General features: G+C 34.4%; 1 protein-coding gene and 1 pseudogene across 1 annotated transcript; both read left to right on the top strand.

Annotated features, from left to right (window-relative positions):
* The first annotated feature begins 3,184 nt into the window (after positions 1-3,184).
* Positions 3,185-8,924, top strand: LOC110723131 (potassium channel AKT1-like). Its single transcript, XM_021902442.1, has 12 exons — positions 3,185-3,472; positions 4,177-4,545; positions 4,807-4,864; positions 4,967-5,284; positions 5,495-5,740; positions 5,872-5,970; positions 6,103-6,135; positions 6,228-6,413; positions 6,671-6,871; positions 7,000-7,075; positions 7,273-7,869; positions 8,442-8,924. The coding sequence occupies exons 1-12, from the start codon at positions 3,288-3,290 to the stop codon at positions 8,720-8,722; spliced, it is 2,649 nt and encodes an 882-aa protein (XP_021758134.1). The 5' UTR covers positions 3,185-3,287; the 3' UTR covers positions 8,723-8,924.
* A 1,822-nt stretch (positions 8,925-10,746) lies between these two features.
* On the top strand, positions 10,747-16,218 carry LOC110722973 (annotated as a pseudogene).
* Positions 16,219-21,777: the final 5,559 nt, after the last annotated feature.

Here is a 21,777-nt window from a genome sequence, read left to right as displayed (position 1 = left end):
TTCGATGTCTTTGCATCTTTCCAAGTAGAGACCTTCGCAATCTGCGCTGATGTTTTGATCGTAGAGTTAATGACGAACCCTAAACCCATATGAATCCAAATCACCTTCTCAATTATTATTAAAACCCTAAAAATAAAATTCTCATCCATAGATGAGAATCAAAATCCCAAAAAATTAGAAAAAACCCAAAAAAATTGGGACATACTCTCACAAACAGAGAGAACAAATCAAAGCAAAACAAATCAAATAACAAAAAAGCAAATTAAATTGAAGAAAAGGGTCGGAAATAGTCTAATTTCCGAAGAAATTAGCTAGACTATTTCCGGCCTAAACGGCCAAGAAAATTGAAACCCTAAAGAGAGGAGAGAGAAGAGAGAAAAGAGAGAAGAGGGAGGCGGCTATTTTAGACTATTAGGGTATACATTAAAGCAAATATTATTAAGTTATTAATAACTCAAATTAATCTAATGATTTTTACCTAATTCATCCCTAAACTAATCATATTCAACCAATCAACCCCCTGTAGTTTTATTCTCACTTATTTCTCAGCACCTCCTTCGTTCAACCATCTTCTTCAACCATCACCTTCAGTGGCTAACATCACCACCACCACCACCAGTCCACTATCACCACTCAACCGCCACCACCACTACCACTACCACCGCACCGATCTCCCCTCTTTTTGTTCATCTCCCCTCAAGTTCAACCACCACCTTCGAGGAGGGAAGGTGGGTATTTCGAGGCGGGTACGACGATTTCGAGATGATGGGTGAGGTTCTTTGGATGTGTTTATTTGGTTATGGGTGATTTCTTGGTGGTTTACGAGGTGACCGGGGCGGATGTTGGGATCTTGGTGGTGGCTAAGGTGGTTTTATTCGGTGGGGTGGGCGTCAGGTGGCTTGCTGGGTGGTGGTGTGGGCGGTTTAGTGGCCTGATGGGTGGTTTGTGGGATGAATTAAATAGCCATCCACTTTACTCTAATTACATGCCCCCACTTTGTTAATCATGCCTTTTAATTTTTTGTCTTGGGAAATGTGCACACCTCTTTAATTTGTTGCACATAATGTGTAACAGAGGAAGTAATTTTTACAGGTTAGTCAGTGTTGGGCCCAGACTGCTAAGAAGCCTAGAAGTTGTAGGGCACACTCAAAGAATTTAAGAAAGCAAGCCAAAGTCAACCAGTATTATTCCAATATCCATGTAAACTAGGAGGGATACCCCGTCAATTTTCCAGATAAATAAATTTTTGTTTATTTGGGGGTATAATTTTCTTTTCAAATAGCAGTGGAGGGGTATATGCGTCTTTTCATATACTAGTTGAGGGGTACATGTGTAATTTCCTCACCAAATAGTAAAAGCATAAAGCAAACAGTAATTGAACAGCTCACCAAAAATACTGAATAAATGACCCTACTTTTTCGATATATTTACAAAAATGTCATCAGATTAACAAAAATTCGTTTATGTGGCAGATTAACTTGTATTTTCCCATAAACTAGAAATCCTTAGGTATAAATAGCTAATTTACAAAGCATTGTAATACTCTCATACGCACATTCATACATTAATACAAAATATATTAGCAAGTTTCTTATGAACTTTATGTCTATTCTAAACAAGAAGCCCGTCCTTACTAGTATTGTATTTCTAATTCTCTTTCTATAATTTAAATTACCTGTTCTTTACTTTATCATAACCAATCCGTCTAAGTTGTCTAACTACACAAGATAACGCTTGAAAATAAATGGCGGTAATGATAATTGGGAAAAAAATTTATGGAGTAAGATTGAAAGAGGGTAGGAGTCCCTAGTTAAGTATTCAAGCATAAGTCCCGAAACTGGTTTAAACTAAGGATTCAATACTTTTTTTTTTAATTAAGTGCTGGTGTATATAGAATCAAGTCTCGTGTATTTGAAATATGATATGATGATAAACAGGTCTGGGCCACACCCATTACAACTGTCCACTTTATACGACCAAGGAGGTTCCACCTCAAAACCATATGACAATTAGAGGAGTAGCCCCTTAGCCTTATAAAGTGGACACGACTTTCTCTTTTCTTCAATGTGGGATACACATCCCAATATTTTTCTTCACTTTTATATTCTTTCAATGTGGGACAATACTTTCACTCACATGTGGTTTTTTTCATAGGCTCAACACTCCCCCCTCCCCCCCCACATGTGAGTTGTCCATAATACTAGCTCAGATCACAACACAACCCAACTTGGTTCTGATACCACCGACATCTAGCTAATACATCAACTTTTAGCAATTAAAGCTTCAAATAACCAACCAAACCAGAGAAAAATATATAAGAAGGAATTCATTAATCTGTTTTCTACTATTACGTCTACTACCAATAGAGGTTATAACAGAGAACAAATAAATAAAACATATTCATGGGTCTCAACCATTTAAACCTAGCTCTGATACCAATAGAGTATAAAACATAGTCTTGGGCCTCAACCATCAGATTAAGCTTTTGGTTGAGTTGGTCTTTTAACATATGACTATCATAATAGGTCTCTTTTTTTACAATATAATATGAACACATTATATATACAATGCAAATATAATTTTTTAAAATTTTAATCTAACACAAAATAAATTATATTTTAAAAATTATAAAATATGGACAAAATTATATAAATGAAACTAAAAATTAGATAAATAAAAATTGTTGATGATACTATTTTATACCAAAAATAAAGAAATATACTTTATAATTTGAGAAAAATAAGTCAATTAAATTGACTGCATATTCATTAAAACATTATGGTATTCATACTTCAAACGACTACTATATAATTTTCATATATAATTTTCATTTCACACAAACATACATTACTTAGTTAAGTATTCAAGTATAAGATTATAAATTAAACTTCTACACTTTGTATGGAACACTTACTAACTCTTAGATCATTCATCCTAATTACATACACGTAATTGACACGAAATAAGCCGTCCCCAAAAGAGTTTAGTAAATATTTAACAGATCAAATTAAGTCAACTATAACCCATCAAAATCAACATTACATAGAGATTTTTTTTATAAAAAAAAATAAAATAAAATAATGTTAAGGCATCTTTTTAATCTTTCTAAATAATGAAGTACAAGTGTACAACTATACAAGTTGACTATTTCAAAAATTCTTTTTAGTCTCTTTCAAGTTCACATAAAAAGATACCAATATAAAGAAAATGAAATTGTAGTTTGTGATAAAAGATGTGGCAAAAAAAAGGAGGGAAATAATTGTATTTTTATTTTTGTTTTAAAAACGATGAATAGTTGGGTAAAGAGTTCAGTGTGTGGGAAAAATTTGAACGAGGGAGACCGATCTTCAACTGGTGGTACAACCACTCAGTTTAGTCTCACCAATGGCATCTTGCCCTCTTTGGGTGCTCAAAGCAACCGAGGCATCGCCCTCCGTCGCTTCATCATCGCCCCCCGTGATCCCCGTTATAGGTAACATTTCTTTCATGTATGTTTTATTTTTAATTTTTTGGTCCAAATGAGTCACAAGGATATTACAAATTACAAATGGCTAAAAAGAATTGTATGAATTTTCAAATTGAGCCTTTTTCCTATGTTCGTAGACTTTGACTTCGACTTTAATTGGCTTCATCATCTTGGTTGTTATACGTATTTTCCTAGGGGAAATATATACGGAACATTTTGAAATTATACAAGTATGTTTAAATTTGTTTCAATGAAAAAAAAAATTACAGGTATGTTTAAATATTATATGTAGTATTTGATAATTAACACATTAATGATGATTATTTTTAGAGTTAGATGATTGTATTATTTCTACCTGGTATATATGATTACAAATCCATTTTTCAATGAAATTTAAATTAATTTTGTTTTCAATAAAATTTAAAGAAAAGTCAACTAGATAATCAATCGATCATTATGAAGTGGAAGGAGTAATGTAAGGTAACTAACTAACTTTAGTTTCTAGCTAAAGTCTTAAGGAGTTAACCATTTGATTAAGCACGCTAAGGTCAGGTCAATTCGAGTCAGGTTCAACACAAGAGTAGTCAACAAACTCGAAGCTCAACATGTATGCACACAACAAAACAAGCATTATTATGGTATTTTGGGACAAATCAAATACTCTTATGATCAATTATTTAAATTTAATCTCAACAATTGTATGTATACAGATCATGGGAAATGTTTCTGGTATTGTTGGTTTTCTATACGGCATGGGCATCTCCATTCGAATTCGGCTTCCTACAAAACCCATCAATTAAGGCCATTGCTATCGCCGATAACATTGTCAATGGATTTTTTGCTGTCGATATATTTTTGAGCTTCTTCGTCGCGTACCTCGATAAGAAAACATACCTTCTAGTCGATGACAAAAAGAAGATTGCTTGGAGGTACCTTAGAACATGGTTTGTTTTCGATACTATATCGACGATTCCTTCTGAACTTGTTCTAAAAATCCTCCCTCACAACGTTCGAGTCTATGGATTGTTTAGTATGCTACGTCTTTGGCGTCTTCGTAGAGTCAGTAAAATGATTTCGAGGTAAGTTTTGTGTATTACGCTTACGACTCATTTAGTAGATCTGATACAGTATATAAATTAATCACGAATTTCAACCATAAATTTAAATATTTAGTTGAGTTGGTTCATTAACGTGATATAAAAGAATTTATGTCAATGTAATTCACACATATTCATTTTCTTTACTGCTTTTTATTACTGCCTGCTAAAGAGGTCGTGAAATAAGTATATATGGTGCACGATAGTAATCTCATTGAAATTTTTTTGATCATTCATTCACAGATTAGAGAAAGATCCAAAAATCAACTATTTTTTCATTCGAAGCTGCAAGCTAATTTGTGTGAGTAATTAGAACTCAATGACGCCTTATTATTTTTCTTTCGGATTAAAATTTTATGTGTTTGTGTATCTAAATTTGTATGATATACTTGCTTCATTGTAGACAACTCTTTTCACGGTTCATTCGGCGGCCTGCTTTTACTATCTCCTAGCTGCCAGTTACCCTGACCCGAAAAATACATGGATTGGTCTTACAGTCGAGAACTTTGAGACTCAGAATCTATGGTTATTGTATGTTACATCGATTTACTTTTCGATAACCACTGTCACGACAGTCGGATATGGTGATTTACATCCTGTGAATTTAAGGGAGATGATCTTTGTCATATTCTACATGCTCTTTAATCTTGGACTGACTGCATATTTGATAGGAAATATGACTAACTTAGTGGTTCATCGAACTAGCCGTACCAGAAACTTTGTAAGTCTGCTAATTTATTTACTAGGCACGTGTTCAAGTGTCAGACTCGGTTAATTTATTTATTAATTTGATTTGGTATAGTGTCAAGTGCTCATACTCGTGTCACAGATATGAGTTGGGCACTTGAAGTAAAATGAAGAGTCCGAGTAATATTTTCATGCGTCTCCAATTAGTACGACTAAATATGTATATATCTTGTACCAACAATAGAGGGATAAACTTCAAGCTGCTTCTAGTTTTGGACAAAGAAATAAGATTCCGGTTCGTCTCCAAGATCAAATGGTTAGTCACTTGTGTTTGAAGTACAGAGCGGATTCAGAAGGGTTACAACAACAAGAGGTTCTTGAATCTCTTCCTAAGGCAATCAAATCAAGTATTTCACATTACCTCTTCTACTCACTGCTTGATAAGGTGTACCTATTTCGCGAAGTGTCCAATGACTTGCTTTTTCAGCTGGTTAGTCTCTTGAATCATAACTTATTAAGGCTTCGTTGTTGTTGTTGTTATCTTGTTAACGACATTTTGACAGGCACATTGTGTAATAAGTCCTTGTTAATTACTTATGACATTATTTTTGGTGTTGTTAGGTTTCGGAGATGAAAGCAGAGTACTTCCCACCCAAGGAAGATGTAATTTTACAGAATGAAGCACCTACAGATCTGTATGTGCTAGTCACTGGTTCAATGGTAAGACGAAAACCTTATTTTACATTCTCTTACAGACATTTATTTTATCCGAGTTCAATCATTATAAGATATTGATAGCTTATAGAAACAAGATTAATTTTGGCATCTGATTTACGCGCTTATTCCTTGCAGGAGTTGATTATCAATAAAAATGGATATGAAGAGGTAAGACTTTGTTAAAGATATAATTGCATATTACTCAAAAAATCATTCTTCAAGATCTTGGTTTATTGTCGGAAGTTTTTTTTTTTTTACAGGTTGTTAGAGAGGTTAGATCTGGTGAGGTGTGTGGAGAGATTGGTGTTCTTTGTTACAGACCACAGCTCTTTACTGTCCGTACCAAGAGACTGTGTCAGCTGCTGCGTTTGAATCGTACTTCGCTTCTGAATCTTATCCAGGCAAATGTTGGAGATGGAGCAATTATTATGAGTAATCTCCTAGAGGTTTGTAAATTGCTGGAGCTTGTTTTAGGCGAGATCATCTCACACTAATTTATTTACACACGTTAAAAAGTAGTGACTTTTGAACAAAGTAGTAAATCTGTAACTCTGTAGTTGCCATGATTTGTTGTGCAATATATACTACAAGATTTATGCTCAAATTCATCTAGTGCTGATGTTAATCTTATATATTGTCGACCATTGCAGATACTTACCCCTGCATTCTTTAACTGCTAACATCATTTTTCTTGCTGTTACAGCGTCTGAAAACAACTGCACAGGATGATGAATTAATGCAATCTGTTGTCAATGATGTCGAAAAAATGGTAGCTCAAGGTCAAACAGATTTGCCTCTTGATTTGTGTTTTGCTGCTGGAAGAGGAGAAGAACCATTGTTGCAGCGTTTGTTGAAACAAGGCTCCAATCCAAATGAACGAGGCCTCAAAGACCGCACTGCTCTGGTATGTTGAGATTACTCTGACTCTACGTCGAGCCATCAAACAATTTCTAATAGTATTTTCATAGACATTTTATCATAGAGGTAATCTTGACTAATATTAGTTGTGAATCTATAAAATGCCTTCTCCAGCATATTGCAGCTGCCAATGGAAACGAAAATTGTGTGACTCACCTCCTAGCATATGGGGCTGATCCAAATATCCGAGGTATATTTTGAAATCAATGTGCTATATGATAAGTAGTATAAAAACTTATTTCTAGGCATCAACCACGCATCAGCTTAAACTTTTAGTGGAATTACTCATTTAACATGGTATTAAGAGTCAGCATGACAAAAAGAGCACGGGCTTTCCTGATGACTTGATGAGTGATTGATGATTAACTTATTTTTTCATATACACAGACTCAGAAGGATATGTTCCATTATGGGATGCAATAATGGGAAAGCACCCTGAATCCTTGATTAAGTTACTAGTTGACCACGGCGCAACTCTAGCATCCGGTGATGTACCTCATTATGCTTGCTATGCTGTAGAGCAAGACAACCTAGAGCTACTACAAAACATTGTACGACATGGGGGAGATGTAACGTTGCCTAAGAGCGATGGGACTACACCACTTCATGCCGCGGTTACAAATGGAAACGTAGCTATTGTAAGGTTCCTTTTGGAGCATGGCGCGGACATTGACAAGCATGATAAAGAAGGGGTGACACCAAGGATATTGGCTCATCTTCATGGAAACGCAGAGATTAAAGCATTATTTGGTACTACTACTACAAAGAGGGTTAGCCTCAAATCAGATCATGAAGTGATCATTGATAAAAACGTTGGTTCTACTACTTCCCTAGTAAAGTTCCCAAGTACTGGCACATTATTGGAGAAGGTTAATTTGGTTCCTAGTGTTCATGATGAGATGCCTGAAACTCACACTCACACGAGAGGTCGGCCTAATGTCTTTCAAAATTCGCTATTTGGAGTTGTGTCTGCTGCTACTAGAGGTGAGCATGAGTGTGCACAACAAGCATTTCATATTACATGTTTTCCTATTCTTTACTCCATTTCAAACAATTGATCATCCATTTTTTTTTCAATAAGATCATATATACATGCCTTCAAAATGAAGCATTAAATCATTCTAGAAAATGCTAGGTTCATAATGTTCTGTTCACCTTATTTTCACTTATTTCAAATCTAATAAGTTCAGATAATTTAAATTCGGGAAAAATAAGTTTTGATAAGGTTATCTAAGTACAAATTACAACTAAAATAAATTTTAATAAGTTCTAATAAGGGAAAATCAGGTTAATATAACACACTCTAGCGGCCTAGCCCATAACAAATAGACTTGGAAAAAAACTGTCTCAACTAGACGAAGTTTATTTGACCCGGCCCATGTGAACACTGCACTTGAAAATTAATATGGCTAGTTAATATACTTTTTCTAATATTAATCCAATAGACTCAAAAGTGACCTAATTGCTAAGTGACTCAACACTAGAATATGACACAAAACGAATTCATATTATTGATTGTTGCTACATCTAAATCACAAACTTCCTACGTATTGCAGGTGAAACATCTACTAGTATAAACAATTTTACAAGCACTACGACGTTGAGAAATCCATCTGCCAGAGTGATACTCAAATGCCCAGCAAAGAGTGAGACTTCAAAGCTCGTTAGGCTGCCCGAAACAATTCAAGAACTACTCGAAATTGGTAGCACAAAATTCGGATGCCATTGCACTAAAATAGTCTCTGCACTCGGAGCTGAGATTGATGAGATCGAACTCATTAGAGATGGTGATCATCTTAATCTAGTATGCGACGACAAGACTAATAATGTAAGCTAAGCTAGCAAAAGCCAGTCCAGGCTTGAGTCTTGTATTCGTCTTTGTTGATTGAGTCCAAAGTTCGTACATGAGCAAAAATACTTGTGGAATGAACTTAGTGATTATGAAACTGCTCACATATATTATCATACTTACATACATGGTATGTAAAACATCTTTTTGAAGGAGAAATTACTCGTGTACATTCTCAGAATTTCTTCAAGCTTTCTCTTTTTATGGTGTGAAGATTGTGAACCATATTATCTTGTACAAAATTGGAATAGTGTGCGACATAAGAAGTTTAAAGTTTTGCAAAGATGGCGAGTTTCCTAGTTCTTTTTTACATGGTGATTGACACGTTTTAACTTTAAACTTTTAAAGAAAAACAACCCACACATGCCCTATTATTTTGGTTTGGTTGCCTGTTTTTTCTGTTTGGTTTTTTTTTTGGGTCAGATTTCGGTTTTACGCTCTCTGTCTCTTTTTGTTTTTCTCATTTGTAATTTTTGACACTATTTATAAGGTGAGAGAATCTTTTAAATTACTCTTCATATTTAAAATATAACATAGTCATGTTGGGTCTTATTTGATTCGTCTTAATGAATAATTTATTAATATTTAATTGTTATATAATGGATAATTAACGATATTTATTGTCAAAGGTTTTCTTCGACAAACATACACGGTACAAATGAAAAAATTATTTAGGGATGGAGGGATCGGATTAGAATATTTTGCCCACATCCCTAATTTCAAGGTCATAAACAAACATTGTATACATTTCCTAATATAAAATTAATCTGTTTTGTCGTATTGACCTAAGTTACTTTAAAACGCAAACCTCGAATTTTAATAGCTACTTGTATAATGCAACCATACTAAACTGGCACTAATCAAATGAAAAGTAGGCGATTGGTTTTTAAGTATTTGACAATAGAAATCTCTTTGGAGCATACTGAAACATTCAACGCCATTAATCTTGAATATAAAAACGAAAAAATTAGCTAACTATAGGTTGCGCAGTTGTGGCATCAAAATAGTCCGCTTTATAAGTTTGAGGAGTTTAAATTTCAAAATATATGATAATATAAATAGTACCTCTTAATTAATCTTATAAAGTGTTTAAGTCTCTTATACGAAGCAACTATTTGTGTTGCTTGAAAGGTAATCTCTAACAATTTGTTCCTCCATATGTTATAACCCGACCCCTGCCTATATTAAAAAAAAAAATGCTTTCATGAATTAAAAAAATACATAGATAGTAAATTATTTTAGTTAGTTTGGACTTTGATGAGGGATTACATTTAGGAAAATTTACGAGAAAAGTCCTTTTAAGTGGTCGACCTTGTGAGAAAGGACATTTTAAAAAAAATGACAACTTGAGTTACCTTTGTTTTTCTTTTTCCCTCATTTCCCCTCTTTTTCCCTCAATTTCCCCCTTATGAAACCCTTATTTCAGACCCAAAGTAATCACAAAGTAATTTCAAGTTTCTAGTTTAAGAGGTAATGAAATGGGAGTTTCTAGTTTGGAGTTTACAATTGATGAAGGCACAACTTTTGTAAATAAGAGATATGTTGACTAAGCAAAAAATGACTATTACTACTATTGTTGTATTTTGCATGCGATTTTATATAAGTAAAAAACATAAAAATCTGTACAAAACTAGCCAAAGTAACTCTTAAGTAGGAGCTAGTGTATTCACTTGGTTATATACTTATATGAAGGGTGACTCTTATTAAGAGTTGTTAATGACGTGGAATAGGAGAGAGATTAAGAACCCTCGTTTAAAATTCTCCCCACTATTAATACTCCTTATTTAAGACCAGTGCTTTACTGTCGAAAAAGTAACTTTAAGTCCACCATTGACTCTCTCACCAATTTACTTAACTAAAACTTAGGCCTTATTTAATTCACCTTATTAAAGGATTTTAAACTAAAAATATAAGTTCTAATCATATCTAATGAGAAAATATTAATTCCGAGCACACTTTATCGTTTTGTATTCAATATAGAGAGAATTATTCATTATATTTTATCAGCTTTTGATCTTTCCTGTGCAAGAGACCATTAGCAATCATTTGGCAACTACATGTAGTGAAATGGCATGATCTAACACTTTTTTTTTTTTTTTTTCCAATGCATGTAGAGCATGGGAAATGTTTTTGGCAATGTTGGTTTTGTACACAGCATGGACATCTCTGTTCGAATTAGAGGCCTTGCTATCGCCGATAACATTGTAAATGGAATTTTTGCCATTGATATCTTTTTAAACTCTATCGCCTACATCTACATCGATAGATACTCCTATATTACAGTGAATGAGCGAAAGAAGATTGCTTGGCGATACATAAGAACCTGGTTTATTTTCGATTTTATATCGATAATCCCTTCAGACCTTGTGGTGACGATACTTCCTGACAATGTCCATGCCTATGGACTTAACACTATGCTTCGTCTTTGGCGTCTTAGTAAAGTTAGTAAAATATTTTCCAGGTACTCTTTTTTTCGACTAAGGCTAATTATTGACTGAAGTGTGTACAATAAACACTTGTGCTACTGCTCACTCCTCCTTGAAGTGTGCAAAAGTGTATGTTGCGCACAAAAGAAAACAGAGGAAGTTCATTTACAGGTTGGAGAAAGACTGAATGTTTAATTACAGTTTCATTCGAATCTGCAAAGCGATTTTCGTAAGTGGTATTGGAAGTTTTCAGTGCCAGTATTCTCTTAAATCATTTAATACACTGTTAATTGAAGTGAGTCTTAGGTGTCCCACGCTGAAAGATAAAGTAAAAACCTTTCACTCTATAACTCAAGAAGGCTACTCCTCCAGTCCTCCAATAGGGGCAATAGATAGTTGATATTAGTATAAAAGCTTACTTTAGGTGGCATTGTTAGTGGGTTTCTCCCCCTTGCCTCTCCACCATCTGTTATAACAAATAACAATCCAACCTGAACAAGATTTTATGTTATCATTTTTGTAGGTTACAATTTTTGTGGTACATTGTGCTGCATGTGTGTATTACATCCTGGCTATCACCTACCATGATCCGACAAAGACTTGGATTGCTCTTTCAATGAAGAATTTCGAGACTGAGAATGTGTGTCATATGTATGTGGTATCCATGTACTGGTCAATGAGTACACTAACAAAAGTTGGCTATGGTGATATTCATCCTGTGAAATACAAGGGAGAAGATCTTTGTCATCTTCTACATGATATTTAGTGTTGGATTGTTTATATATTGGGTAGCAATTATGACAAGCTTAGTCAGTCATCAGATCAGCGTAAACATGAACTTCGTAAGTATACATTTTATTTTTTAGCAAAAGTTTCCTGGTCTTAACTGATTTATTATATCCTAGTTAGTTCAAAAAATTGAATTCTTATATTTAAACAAAATAGCTAGAGTTAAAATGATATTCATGACTTACATATATATGTGTTTCTTGAATGCCAGAGGAACAAACTTCAAGCTGCTTCGAAATTTGCTAAAAGGAATAGGCTTCCCGTTTACCTCCAAGCTCAAATAGTTAGTCACTTGTGCTTGAAATACAGAGTTGATTCAGAAGGGCTACAAAAACAAGAGGTTCTTGAATCCTTTCCTAAGGCAATTAAATCAAGTATTTCACATTTTCTCTTCTACTCACTACTTGATAAGGTATACTTGTTTCGCGGGATATCAAATGACGTATTTTGCCAACTGGTATGTTTCCTGGATCATCACTTTTAATCTCTCACGGCTTGTTTGGTAGGCAATGCTAATGAGATTATAAGTAATTTTATTAAGAAACTTCATGCTGATGTCTATGCTAATGCAGATTTATCTTGAAACATTTTAATCATTTTTACTACCTGCGTTACAGGTTATGTGCAACGATTTGACATAAAGCAGAGAGGGAAAATGTCTAATCGTTGCACATAACTTGTAATGGAGGTAGTAATTATCTAACGTCATGTGTTTCCATTTATTAAGAGGAAATATAAAGTGGTGATGAGAAGTTATAAGACAAATTGCATATAACGTTGTTACCTAAACCACCATGTAGTTAAAAATTTTTCTTGTTTTATCATACAAATAAGTCTAAATAAGTCAATATTGAGGTTAAGAAAAAAAAAAAAAAGAAGTAAATTCAGATGAGTTTGGACATAAAAAATTTACTCCATATGATGCAACAAAAACAAATTCAGTCACTTACTAATAACTTCTGCTCCAACAAGTTCAAATAATATAAGTCCAGAATAGTTTGAGTACTGAAGATAAAATCACACAAAATTAGCTGAAGAAAATAGAGCCTAAGAGGCCATCTTCCAGAGGGGTTATAAGGAGTTAGCTAGATGGACTAATGACAAGCTTTAATCATCTGCGCATCAAGAACAAGATTGATCAGCCATTCCTCCAACATGCACCTTGTATTCTTGTTTTGTTGTTGCCTCTTTACTAACATAGATTAGAACTGTATTATAATAATACCATCTCATAATACAAGGTTTCGGAGGTGAAAGTGGAGTACTTCCCTCCCAATGAAGATGTAATTTTGCAGGATGAATCACCTACAGATCTTTATGTGGTAGTCGCTGGTGCAATGGTGAGAACTACCCATATTATTGTTATCGTTATTCTTGCATATTTTTGCCTCAAAGAACATATAACATTTAAACACGTACATTATTTTTGGCTTTTAACTTGCTTGTATTCCTTGCAGAATTTAATTGTTTGCAGACAAGGAGTCTACGAGGCAAGATTTTTTTTGTACTTATAAATGGGTTTGATTTGCGAATTCTATATATTTTTAAGCCCTCATTTTATATAATCGACAGGTTGTTAAAGAGCTTAAATCAGGAGATGTATGTGGAGAGCTAGGTGTTATTTGTTTCAGATCACAACCCTTTACTGTTCACACCAAGAGAATGTGCCAGCTGCTGCGTTTAAATCGTACTGTCCTTATGAATCTTGTTCAAGAAAATGCCGGAGATGGACAAATTATCATGAATAATTTCCTTGAGGTTTGTACAGAATTATGGGGTTATGGGTTTTATATGTTGATTACATTACAAAACAAGATAATCATCATGACATGGGTTTTATATTATTCGTATATTACACTGTGTAATTAGCAAATACTGTGTTAGAATATGCCTTGAAATAATTAGTCCCCATCAAAAAGTTTGAAGACTCCCATGGGTTTGCTTTTTTTTTTAAAAGGTAGTACTACATAAACTCCAATAGGTAGGTAGGTTTTACATTGCTTTGTAATATGTAATATGATCGATAAAACTCTTATCTCGCAGTCATGTAGACGATTTAACTCATCTTTGGTGAACCAAGTAAAATTTGTATTCTTGCTTGATTTTTTCATTAATCTTTCTCTTGCATGTTTCATAACATATAACTGGTACTTTAGCATGCATGTGTAAGAGTACTAACACCAATTTTCTTGTTGGCACAGCATTTGAATATACAGGATCATCCAGTGATGTAATCTCTACATATTGACATTGAAAGAATGTTAGCTCAAAGTCAAATCGATTGGCCCCTTGGTTTATTGTTTGCAACTGCAAGAGGAAACAAGCGGTTGTTGCAACTTCTGTTAGAACGAGGCTTCAATCCAAATGAAAGAGGCACAGAAGACCGCATTGCTCTAGTATGTACATAATGCTACCCATTATTGAGAACTTGACCTCTTGTATACTCTTTGAAAATATTTCCTATATATATCTTTGGATATTGAATTGGTTGTGAAAGTAGAATGTTGATATTCAATCTTTTCTGCATTCCTTTTCTGTTGTTCCTTCTCCAGCACATTGCAGTTGCAAATGGAAATGAAAATTGTGTTGCTATCCTGTTGGCTTTCGGAACATTAAAGGTATTTTGTTATTAATTACAAAGCTCTTTTAGGTGCTATTACAACAGTCATGATATTTTATGCACTAAACTTACGTGCAGTAACAGATCCAGAAATTTTCCAAGTACACGCTTCTTTTTTTAAAAAAAAAATGTTATCAAGGTATTGATGAGTCAAACTTGACACCAATGAAAGAGTGTTACATTATATGAAGACAAATTTTAGTTGTATTCATTTAAAGATCTTTCAATTATAGATTATTTGTAATTTATGATTGTATTTACATATTTAGCCAGCCTCATCTTTGAGATTATGGCTCTGATTGTTGTTGTCTGTATTGTATTTGCATAGACTCGAAAGGGAACGTTCCATTATGGTATGCAATAATGGAGAAGCATCCAGAGTCCTTGATCAAGTTACTCTTAGACCATGGCGCTACTCTAGCTTCTTGTGATGCACCTCGATATGCTTTCTATGCTATTAAACAAAACAATCTAATGCTACTACAAGATATTGTGCGGTATGGTGGAAATGTAACGCTGCCTGTAAATGGAACTACACCACTTCATGCCGCAGTTTCCAGAGGAAACCCTGCTATTGTTAGGTTCTTGTTGGAGCTAGGGGCTGACATTGACAAAGATGATGAAAATGGGACACCAAGAATAATGGTAGATCTTTCTGGGAATAAAGAAATTAAAGCATTATTTGATGCTACTCCAATTCCTAGTGCGCATGAGATGTCTAACGTTCACAAGCACCCTAGAGATCGTGGTAATGTACTTCATAACAAACTGCTCGGAGTTGTATCTACTTCTGCTAGAGGTGAGTATTATTGCTGCATAATCTTTTCTTGCTATTCTTATCTCTACTCCATTTCTCAAACATGAATTGCATGGACTTTTTGGACATAGCCTTTATGATAGCATAGCTTGTATATAGATGAGCTAGGTTGAAGGTTCATATTCCTATCTACTTATTGATAATTTAAAATGGTACGGGAAAGAACCAATCCTGAGGCCGCATGGTAGAGAATATAAGCAGAATATAATGAGTGTTTTTGTAATTATCCTTACAATTATGTATGTGTATATTCTCAATCACCACCAATAAGAGTTAGACTGTATGTTAGACCGCTATCATGGATGCTTGTTAGTTACTCTCCTTTGATGGTTATTACAGGAAGGTGTAGGGGCCTTATGTCGGCCTGAACCATACCGCATGGTATTGTAGGCCGTACACAAATTTGTCTTACAATAATAATGAAACCTAACCCCTTTCAAAAAGTAGCATGCATACTTGGTTTTATGCGAGTTCCAAATTACAAAACTCTTATTTTTCAGGTGAAACATCTGCTCTTGTTAACAAATCCGTTAGGACTGGAAAGCAACCTGCTAGAATAACACTTAGATGCCCAGAAAAAAGTGAAATTGTGAAGCTCGTCATGTTGCCCGACACAATTGAGGAAATACTCGAAATTGGTAGCAAAAAATACTATTGTCCATACAAGGAGCCGAAATTGATCAGATTGAACTTGTTAGAGCTGGCGATCAGGTTTCTCTTGTATGTGATAACAAGAGCTGAAGAGCAATGTGATTCAAAGATAATAGAACTCGTCAAGTATGTATTCTATTGTTTGGTCCAAACACAGGCGTACAGCACCGGACTTCTATAAAACCTTTTTTTTTTTGGGCTTTTGCATTATTTACATATTGTCCGTTGACTATCTTTCATTGTATATACACAAGGAAAGCATATTCATGTGGGTTATTGTTAGTGTATATTGGTCTTAGTAATATGGTTAAATTTATGCATCACCAAACATGATAATTGAAACAGATTAAGTAAAAATGAACAGGGGAAGTTTATTTTGGCGAGTATTTTGAGACCAAACCACTTCACTTGATTTGAACCATTTGACATAAACAGTTCCTGACAATCTGACATGAACCTTAATGGCCAACTTGCTCCTCAGGTAAGCTCTTGGCTTTATGGCTAATTGGCTAGAGAAAATGAGTCTAGCTAGGATCATAAGATTCATAACTGGAATTTTATAGGTCTTGATTCTGGCTTTAGCCACTTCTTACTCGTCTTGGTTTGGACTTTAGCCACTTCATACTCGAAAAGTGTGATCTCTAACTATTAGCTAATAATTAAGCTCTTTGGGTGAGTAAATTCGAAGCCTATACACTCCTAATCTTAGTAATTCGTGCTTGATATCTCAAGTTTCTCAACTCAAGCTAGCTCTATCAAGAAGACATGTAGCTAGACAACTTCATGCATATAAGATATAACTATATAAGTTGTTTCAAGGATTCTAGATTTAAGATTGATCTTTTGGTTTATCACAAGTTGTATAGCCTTACATTTCCATAAAACCATTACTATTGATACTCTTTTTTTGACACATACTATTGATACTTAAGATCATTAGGAATTTAAACCTTGTTTTTTAAAAGTCAATCCATGTTAACCATCCCAAATAGTCGCTTTTGAGTTGGATTAAAAGGTTTATTAAAATTAGGAATGTGCATTAAGATTACCCATTAAAATTACATATAATACTAAAAAAATTGAATCACTTGTAAGCCTTACAAAAATTAATTACATCATGCAATCAATTAACAATATCAGTTGTATCTCTTTAAATTAAGTAAAAAAAACACATATTTGTTAACAATGTAACTATGATTTGGCTCTTGTCAAAAAAAAAAAAAAAAAAAAAAACTATGATTTGCTCCAATTGATTTGAGCATTCGATATCCAAATTTATATTGACTATAAAAAACTTTGACACTCATTATAGACTTGATAATTGTTAGGAGTATATGTAAATGGTATTTACACAACTTAAGAAAATCAAATTCACAAATTTTAACTCGATTGGCCTACTATAGATTGACTAGGCCACATAACTCGAAACCCGTTTAAAATTGAGCACAAACAAAATTGTAGATAGTAGACCTTGTGATTAAACAGACCATGTAAAAGTTGGGCTCATGCATGGCCAAAATCACATTTTAAGAAGTGTTGATTGGCCACCTTAATAATTTTCAGATATTTTTGTTAATCGGTTAAAATTGCAGATTATATCAAATACGAGTTAGCTTGTCATTTGATTGACTTTCGAAAATGATGTTTACCATATATGACTTTCATGTCTAGTCAAGCTTATGAGAAGATTTTGTGTGGTGGAACTAATTTTGTATTGGCCCTAAATGGCCTACATGCCTAGTTCACGCCCAACTCTAACCTAATTCATCCAAACTGACAACCAATATTAATCAAGTTGCCCAATTTTGTTGCCACAAATTTTATTCCTCCGTCTCTTTAATTTTGTCCCGTTGTTATTTTTTGGGTCAAATTTTGAAAACTTTGTCCACAAATCACCATTAATCTATAAAAAATAATACAGTTATGAGTGATTTTGTTAGATTCGTTTTATATATTATTTGTTTCGGGGTTTTCTGATGTCCTGCGGGAGAGTTACAATTCCGAGACTGGAACCGGACGCCTGTACCTGCAAAATAACGGAGACTCCTGAGAGCTCCGCCTCCAACGGTCAAGTTAGTACCTGATTAAGGAGTAATTAATACAGAAATTAAGGTAACAAGATCTCTCTAGGTGAGAGTATTTAATGTAGGTAATCTGCTTTGCTAGCGAGATCAGCCGGTTATTAGTGTGTTCCGTAAATTATTCGGTCCCTTGATTAATGAGGATTAATCGAGTATTTATAGCCTTGGGAAGCGTGCAACTCTCTAGGTTTAAGGTAAACCTAGGGCCGAACGGGCTTCTAGACTGAAATGGGCCTTGATGGCCGGTTGTCCCATTTGGCATGGGTGGACACGTGGCGTGTCTTAAGTGGTCCGTGGAGGACGCGTGGCGGAACCTGGTTGGTCCACTTGTCAAACGGTGCTTGGTGGATAAAAATCCCCTAATCATTATTAATATCACGTTTTTATAATTTTTACATTTATGAAATAAAAATAGCGTTTTAAGACGCGTCTTGAGAACTGTGCATAGTCTAATGGGGCAAAAAATTAGAGACGAGGGAGTAAGTATTATTCACATAAGTCGTATAATTGTTCTTTTCAAAAAAGAAAAAAAAAAAGAAGAAGAAGTCTATTTTTATTCGATTTCTAGAGAAAAAGCCTAAAATTAATTCAAAATATATGGTCAACAATCAACTATGAATACAACACCTTCACTTATTAGCAATGTGTGTAGTGGTGTCAGTTCGGAAAAATTCGGGTCTGATAAGGCCGGGTCGGATCAAGTAAATTTTTAAAGTTGAGTTATACTAAATTATTATGTCCACGTAAATTCAAATCTGAATTGGATATTTTTCAGGTCGATTTTGAATCGGGTCGGATTAGATGTGCTTTTGACACCTCTAAATGTCGCCAAGATGCCTCAACGTACCAAGCAACCAAAAATTCCCATTTTTTTTTTCTATTTCTCTTTCACTCAATGTAATAAATACCCAAATAATTTTGGACATATTTAGCTTACTTAAATTAAAAGTTCCCAAAAAAAATGGCAATTTTGCAAGCAATTCTTCCATGTACTCCTCTCTCAAATACCCCAATACTCTGTTTCTCACAAAACCCATCAGATTCCCACCTAAAACTTCACAAGAACTCAAATCAAAAACCCAAATTATCATTCAATAAATTACATGCAATTGCATCAGATGTTGCAGTTGGGTCATCAGCTTGAGGAGAAGAAGATGAAGTGTTTGTGGGTCCCAGCAGTCAAGCAGCATTCAAGAGGAGAGAGATAGGTGGCAGATAATGATTGGACGGAAGAATGGTACCCACGTTACTTAACGAAGAACATTCCAGAAGATGCTCATTTGGGTCTTACTGTTTTTCATACTTAAACAGCTTGTTCTGTTTCGTGATGCTTCCGGTGACCTTAGGTGCTACGAAGATCGTTGCCCCCACAGCCACAGGTAATTAACTGTCCACTCAATTTTAGATAATTATTACTCCGCAATTACTAATTAAGTGTGAGTGATGTAGACGTGATTTGATCTCGGATGTTGAGGTTAGGTGTCATGACTTCCACAGTTCCACCCGTATATTCACTACTACTCCGTATAATTAAGTAAGCTACTTATAAGGGTAAGCTGATATTTTATTTGGATTTAGCGCCTGTTCTCATACGTTAATTTAATTTAATTCAATTCAGTTCAGTTCCTAATTTCCTTCTCTTATAAAATATTTATTTCATTTCAGTTCAGCTCAGTCAGTCAATGAGAAGAAGCCCTTAGTCTTGTTTGATTGAAGTGTAGTTATAGAAAATTAGACTGTGGAATTGTAATTGAAAGATTTGATCTTTATGATTGAAATTTAGTTATACTTATGTAGTTAGTATATGTATCAGTGAGGTCTTGAATTGTACTGATTGATTATATTTAGATGACCTTTGAATGTTGGGACTTGGGACTTGGGAGTATAGTTTAGTACTTTAGTGGTTAGAGACTTGAACATTGTTTTACAAGGCATTTCAACTTAGTTGAGACATGAGATGAGAAATTTGCATACTTTGAAAGTGTTTGGGTTAAAATTAATCGAGCTAAAATGCAAAACTATTTCAATAATTTGTAAAGATATACTTCCTCCGTTTCTTTATAGTTACAACAATGTGAATTTTACACTAATTACATCTCTCATATTTGCTGGCTTTAGCGATTTATAGAATTATAGGTTAGGAAAATTATAGTCACGTGGGATTTTAATAGACTCGTCATAATTTATACTTTCATCATATCTAATATTTATAATTTTTACACGTTGGTAATTAAAAATAGGAAAATTTGTCTTCAAGGGACTTTTATGTTCACTATTTTGTCTGAAAGGACCTTATACCTTATATGCTGAAAGTTGTCTACAAGGACATTATAAGTATGTTTTGTTGTTTGGAAGAACCTTGACATCGGAATTCGGTGTTTGACTTTGATTTTCCGGCATTGACCCCCCACGTGCATGTCACATGGGATTAAAAAAAATACCCTCTCCCTTTTTTTCCCCTTAACACTGGAATCCGGCGTTTGACTTTGCTAGTGTTTTGAAGGCTAGGGTTGGAGGGAAAAAAAGGGGGGGGGGGGGGGGGGAAGGGAGAGGGTAATTTTTTTTTTATGTCACGTGACATACACGTGGGCCGGGGTCAATGCCGGAGAATAAAAGTTAAATTAAACGCTGGATTTCGATGTTAAGGTCCTTATAAACAACAAAACATACTTAAAAGGTCCTTTTAGACAACTTTTAACTTAAAAGGTCCTACCAGACAAAATAGTCAATATATTAGTCCCTCCAAACAAATTTTCCTTAAAAATATTCACGATTGAAATAATGACTTGACAAACGTGAAAAGCGAAGTATTATAAATGTGAAAAACGGAGGAAATATAAACTACGATTTTTTCACCTTATAACCCTAAGTAATTTGTTTATTCATCATATATACCCATGAACACCTGACCATCTACCCAAATGACTAAGGGCCTGTTCTCATTGACTGAGCTGAGCTGAGCTGAACTGAATTGAACTGAAATGAATATTTTATAAGAGAAGAAAATTAGGAGCCGAGCTGAACTGAACTGAACTGAACTGAGCTGAATTTCAACGTAAGAGAACAGGCCCTAACAGACATCAACTTTGTTAGTCGATAAGGTTAATTACGTCACGTGGCAGCTTCTGCTTGGCTCTCTTTAAAATGAGCTATTTAACTAGGTTTAAATTCCGTGCAATGCACGGTTGTTAAATATTTTTGACAATAATATTACAATATATAAAGTATAGTAAAGATATTCCCAAATATTTCATTTGGGTATATACTACCTCTGCTTCGCATTACTCGCAACAAACGAATATTTAATATCTCACAAATAATACCCCTTTGTTGCGAGTAATGCGAAGCGGAGGTAGTATATGATTTTCAAATGGAAAGAAAATATCATAAGATATAATTGGTTTACTTAAAGATTCTGAAAAAAAAGGCAAAAAAGACCGGAAATTTTTTTACAAGGTAATGACAAGTGTCATGCAAGGATTCGCTTTTAGTATAGGTTAATAGATTACAAATTTTTTCTTAAAAAAAACTTAAAAAAATATCATTGCTAATCTCCCCGCCTCCACTCTGCCGTGCCCCCACCTATTACCAACCACCTCCCCTCGTTGGCGCTCGACATTCTCCTTCTCATCGGTGCTAAGCCTCCCATACGCCGACGA

This window comes from Chenopodium quinoa, unplaced genomic scaffold (genome assembly GCF_001683475.1).
Source record: "Chenopodium quinoa cultivar QQ74 unplaced genomic scaffold, ASM168347v1, whole genome shotgun sequence".
Classification (NCBI taxonomy): domain Eukaryota; kingdom Viridiplantae; phylum Streptophyta; class Magnoliopsida; order Caryophyllales; family Amaranthaceae; genus Chenopodium; species Chenopodium quinoa.
Note: the sequence above shows the minus strand (reverse complement) of the source record. Positions and strands in the feature narration are given on the sequence as shown.